The 6,069-nt window shown below is 34.8% G+C and overlaps 1 protein-coding gene and 2 long non-coding RNA genes across 6 annotated transcripts in view; 1 reads left to right on the top strand and 2 right to left on the bottom strand.

Annotated features, from left to right (window-relative positions):
• Positions 1–6,069, bottom strand: part of LOC106881303 (uncharacterized) — an 81,786-nt gene that overhangs the window by 8,329 nt on the left and 67,388 nt on the right. The window lies entirely within an intron of this gene.
• Positions 1–6,069, top strand: part of LOC106881302 (glycine receptor subunit alpha-1) — a 236,793-nt gene that overhangs the window by 202,139 nt on the left and 28,585 nt on the right. For all 3 annotated transcript variants that reach the window (XM_014931637.2, XM_052972549.1, XM_052972550.1), the window contains one exon: positions 2,250–2,314. In XM_014931637.2, the coding sequence (XP_014787123.1) occupies positions 2,250–2,314 (65 nt within the window). The remainder of the gene's footprint in view (positions 1–2,249; positions 2,315–6,069) is intronic.
• The window catches only part of LOC128249311 (uncharacterized), a 16,078-nt gene that overhangs the window by 1,892 nt on the left and 8,117 nt on the right, over positions 1–6,069 (bottom strand). The window contains exon 2 of the long non-coding RNA XR_008265408.1: positions 1,887–2,068. This is a non-coding gene — a long non-coding RNA (uncharacterized LOC128249311). The remainder of the gene's footprint in view (positions 1–1,886; positions 2,069–6,069) is intronic.

Below are 6,069 nucleotides of genomic sequence, written 5' to 3'. Positions count from 1 at the left end.
TATATATACATATATATATATGTATGTATGTATGTATGTATGTATGTATGTATGTATGTATGTATGTATAAAGTAAAATTAATTGCTATTTGTGGTTTCTTTCTGCTCTGTGTAACAATTATATATTTTTTATTAAACTTCTTAGTGATCCGTAAACACGCTGGATAGCAACATTGAAAGCCGCTTGTAAAAGGCCTTGTGCTATGAACAGCGTTATAATCAAGCGAAACGCGGAATAAAAACTGCAAAATTTTATTATTTTATTACTTAAAACTGAAATATAGAAAAACAAAGCTCAAAGAAGACCCCTACAATGAAGTATTAAGCTGCTTTGTTTGCGAGCTGTAAGGCCACTGTGAGCGGGGCAATCCTTGGGTTTTGCTAAACTATGTCTTTAGTAGAAGACACTATTACGGCCTCAGCTAAGCTGGTGCTAGAACTGGACAAGCATTCTAGGATCGATAGTTGTGTCTGAAGCTCTCGACTCCCATTCGAAACGATGGGAATATTCATTCATTCATTCATTAAACAGTAGCTGTGTATGAAGTATTATAAAATGAAATATGAAAAAGTAAATCTTATGAATTGAAAGCAAAACTTTATACGAAGTTTTACTCGCAGCAAATTAATAAAAATTACTGTATATTGTGGAAAAGATAGAAGCATTTTAAAGAATATATTGGCAAGGATATAACTAAAAATGTGAAACATTTATTATATTAAAAATAAATTATAGAGAATTCGAAAACAATATTTCATGATGGAAGTTGTATAATTTATGAAATTGCAAACGTTAAACAATATATAGGAAAGTTGACATTAAAGTGAAGATATACAAAACTATGAGCAAGGTATTTGTATATGAACAATTAAGTATGGGAAACTTGAAAATAATAATTTTCAAACAAATTTGTTGATGGCAAAGACATACGTGGAAAAATGTAGAAAGCGAGCGATAATAAATGGATATTGAATTAAATGTATTGGTAATGTGAAAACAATTTGAAAGAAACATTAAATATCAGATAGTATATGTGGAAATATTGGTAATCTTGAGAGAGGATAATGAAGATAAAAGATGAACGAAAGTGTACATTAAACAGATATTATTATGTTAACGAAAATGTATATGTGACATGAGATAATAGAATTTGGAGAAAGCGTTAAGAGTGGGAGTTATGCATTATCTAGTGAAATAATTACATCACGAAATATTCAGCAGGTGTGCGTGTCACTCACGTTTCTCGCTTATTCAAGGCGTAAATTCTTAGCTTAAAAATCTCATATAGTATATGATTCTCAGATATGTATGTATGCATGTATGTATGTATGTATGTATGTATGTATGTATGTATTGCATTAAGCTACAATGCAAAAGAATGTTCCTTCATGACCCGTTCGGGTTGAATATCCAATCCAGGGTTCCAATCATAATGGTGAAACGTACGCGGGGACTAACAGTATAATCTTGTGTTTATCAAAATTTCCTCAACATTTGCTTTGTATTTCACGAGTAATACTACAATGCATAGTAGTTACTTAACTACTGCACTGGAAGCGGACTGGATCACGATAATCTATGTGGAACTCTAAACTCCACGGTAGCAGTCATGTATATATATATATATATATATATATATATGGGAGAATGTACGAAAAAACAACAACAGACGAGGACAGGTGGTGTAAATAACAAAAGGATGTAATATATATATATATATAGATATATATATATATATATAGCTTATGTGACAAGAATTTAGAAACTTTAGGAGGCATAAAACAAATGGCCTTTAAGTAAATAAAGCTATGAAAATAGCGGGTAGATATTGGATTAAAACAACCTTTGAATGGAAAAAGTCAAATGTTGCACATGTGACACGAACCTACATCTTCTGCAAGCATGAAAGACGTTCTACAATGGCAGCAAAGTGATGTTTTCATTCGTTGCATCCGCTTTAGAAGCTTTTTCTTACAACCCAGAAATGTATGTTCTTTGCATTCATAAGAATGTAGAAACTTCACGAAACATGAAATAAATCGTTTTTAACGGTGGAAAATGAATAAGCTGAAATTATAAAATATAGCGTTTAAATAGCGGATTAAAAAAAACTTTTTGCGAACGCCGCCGGAGTATGCGCATGAAATTTCAATCAATATTAATATTTTTATAGAAGTGAAAATGTCCCATTTTATTAAGTAGTTGGTACGTTTAAGATTTATTTACGATCTTTTTTATTATATTTCAGGTCAAAGGTTATACAAAATCTGACCGACGGATATGACAGTGGAATTTCTCCTCATTTTGATCTAGGTGAGTGGTTCGTTTCTTGTTGCAACGTGGTTACCCTCAAACAAAAAACAACACAGTATTCCATCGCTCTCTCACCGTTGATCACGTATCCGCCTTCTTGATTCGTATTTGTTCGGTCATTAACTATTTCTTCTTCCCTTAAACTTTCGTCCAGCCACTCGAACTCTGTAGCACACCATCCTACCAAACCTCCGACCGTTATATCCCTTGCATCTTCATCGAGTTTTTTCATCAGAATCGGCCGCAGTCTAAACTTACCCAATCATCTTTCCTTGGCTGAGACTGTTTTGTTTGCATTACTTAAAGTATCTGATATGCATTCACGCTGATCCAGCCCTGCATATGCATTTAATACCCACTTTTTTAACCGTACAAGCATACATTCACACATCTCGCCACCCTTTTTCTACCCGTGTACTCACATACTCTTCATCACGTATGCACCAACGCCAATCTCTCATACTGCAATATCTTCCTCACACCACCTACATTATATCACTACACAATTATTCCCAGCTACTGCATACACACACGTGGAGGCGATTGGCTTAGTGGTTAGGGTGTTGGACGCATGATCACAGGTTTGTGGTTTGATCGAACGATGCGTTGTGTTCTTGAGCAAAACACTTCATTTCACGCTGCTCAAGTCCGCTCAACTGGTTAAAACGAGTTATCCTGCGACGGACCACTATGTATTTCGCCCGTTGTCATAAGAGATCGGCGCCATAGAAGCACTCATTAATAATGGTTTCAAATTTTGGCACAAGGCCAGCAATTTCAGGGAAGTGATAGATCGATTACATCAACCTCAGTATTCAACTGGTACTTATTTTATCGAAACCGGGGGATGAAAGGCAAAGTCGACCTCGGCTGAATTTGAACTCAGAACGTAAATACAGACGAAATCCCGGTAAAGCATTTTGCCCGGCGTGCTAACGATTCTACCAGCTCATCGCTGCGTTGGAAATACTCATTAATGGTACAATACTTTTATACTGTTTAATTATGAGATCTGTGATTAGTCATGACATATCAAAGTGGATTAATGTGGAAGTTGGTGAGAAAATTAATAAATAATTCTTTCGACACAATTGAGTAGCAATTGTGAGATGTGAGAGATATTATCAAATATAGTCGCAGACATGGCTGTCTGGTTTAAGAAACACGTGTTTTACAACCACATAGTTTCAGGTTCAGTCCCACTGCGCGGCACATTGGTAAATGTCCTCTACAACACTCCCAGCCCTGTGGTAGAAGGAAACTGTGTGGAGGTCCATCAGATATATGTGTGTGAGTGTGTGTGTGTGTGTGTATGCATATGTATCTTATCTATACCTCTATATTCCTACACTTCCCTCTCTCACTCTCTCTTCCTCTTCCTTTTCTTTCTTTCCATACGCAGTTATTGATACGTTTGTGTGTATGCAAGCATGTAGGTATGTGTGTGTGTGGGTGTGTGTGCGTGCGTGCGCGCAGAGGGTGTGAGAAATAAGAAGATAACTGGAGAATTAATATCAATACATTCAGGATATGCGAATATATTAGTACACGCATAGTCATGCATGCACGTGTTTATACAAAATTATGTGCGCGTGTGCATATATATATATATATATATATATATATATATATGCCTGTGTGTTTTATAAGGCGGTAATCGGGGTGGTTTATGTTGTTGGATGGGTGCATGGATTTCTAAAGCTTGATAAGTAGTAGATGCTAAGATTAATATCAAAAGAAAGTGGCTAAGCAATTCAGCAGAGTAGACATAGTCAACTAAAATCAAATCTGTGAAGTAGCCTGACATATTGATAGCTTAAGCTACCTTAATCTCAACACTGTTCTCTTCAGCACCTGCCCACACACGCGCAAACGCACACACACATACAGAGCGTTCTGGCTTTCAATAGAATTTATTATATCGGAGAGTTGCCGCTGCTTTTCTTTATATTTTATTTATGATGCTAGCTCAGCATTATATTGGGCGATTCTGAGTAGCATAGATCTTGCTAGAATGTATTGATTTCTATCACATTCACAAATATGTATATATGTGTGTATGTGTGCGTCTGTGTGTACTTGTGTATAAAGTGTGTGTGTGTATATATATATATACATGTATATATATACATATATGTGTGTGTGTTTGCATACATATGAATGTTTATATATATATATATATATATATATATATATATACATATGCATGTATGTATGCATGTATGTATGTATATATGTATGTATGTATGTATGTATAGATAGATAGATAGATAGATAGATAGATAGATAGATAGATAGATAGATAGATAGATAGATAGATTGATAGATAGATAGATATGTATATATAGATATGTATGTATGTGTGTATTAAGGCCTGGTGAACGTTTGTGTTTGCAAATGTAGAAAAGAACAAAGACTATGAAAACCTGAAGTTTCTTAAATACTTGCTCTATGTTTCATGTTGCCGATCACTGAAACGATTAAAAAGCCAAGCATCATAAAGACAAATGAACAATAATATTCGTAAGCACACAGAAATGATTAAATGTCACCGAGACTTGATTTGTTACCAAAACAAATGCTTCAAAATACATTACTCATTCATATATGAAAGTATAATACTCATAATACGTGATATATTTGTCTTCTGCCACGCCAAAGCATATATTTTCATGTCTTCAGTCAAACACAAAAGCATGTTAAATGATTGTTGTAAATATATATTCTTACCCATAATTTAGAACTAAATGTTTATTTTTCAAACTGTGACTGTTGGGGCAAATATATTACAGAGAACATTAATTATTATTAACCAATTACTTTAAAATTTTCTGCAATAAATAACGATTGAAACGTTTAAAGAATTCACAAATGCCGATTTTTTGTTCAAAATTGCAAACGACCGTAGTAGAATGGTGCACTATTCTGACAGACAAAGATTACATCGTCAGGAGCAATTAATGTATAAGTATGCGTGTTCTAAAGTGAACCAATCGATTTTATAACTTTTAATATTGATCCTTTAAACTCCAGATATATCTGGAACATGAATAAGTGCGTATGTATGTTGATAAAATGTGTTTGTAGGGATTTTCAGTAAGTCCTATATAGATTATGTTTCTTCCTTGTTTGCAAGTGAAACCTTAACTCGGTAAACTGTTTCAGAAAAACATGCCGCTGTGAAGGTGTATATTGGGGTTGTTGCAATTCATAAGAAAGAGTTTCGCGTGTTTGTAGTGTGCAATATTCAATCTATACTAAGTTCTCTTACTTGGATTTTCCCGTTCATACATTTCGACAATCTTCAGACGTTTTGTCTGGTAAAATAAACGTATCACACAGTATATATATAGTTGCATGTGTGCGTGTTCGCGTGCTTGTGTAAGTGTACGTGTGCATGTGTTTGTGTGTGTGTGTGTGTGTGTGTGTGTGTGTGTGTGTGTGTGTGTGTGTATGGATTGCTATGTCTATCGACGGCTGGATAGACAGATAGTTAGACAGACAGATGAATAGAATAGACACATAAATACATACATACTTACATACATACATACATACATACATACATACATACATACATACATACATAGAGAACAAAGACAGATAGAGGTAGACCAACCGACGGACAGGCAGACAGTCAAACAGATAGAAGAACAGTTAGAGGGAAAACAAGGCAACGGGACAGCGACAAGTAGAAGCTGTGAGTTACAGCTAGAGATAGGTTTCTTTATTAGCCACACAGGGCTCAACACAGA

This window comes from Octopus bimaculoides, chromosome 13 (assembly GCF_001194135.2).
Source record: "Octopus bimaculoides isolate UCB-OBI-ISO-001 chromosome 13, ASM119413v2, whole genome shotgun sequence".
NCBI classification, from domain to species: domain Eukaryota; kingdom Metazoa; phylum Mollusca; class Cephalopoda; order Octopoda; family Octopodidae; genus Octopus; species Octopus bimaculoides.
Note: the sequence above shows the minus strand (reverse complement) of the source record. Positions and strands in the feature narration are given on the sequence as shown.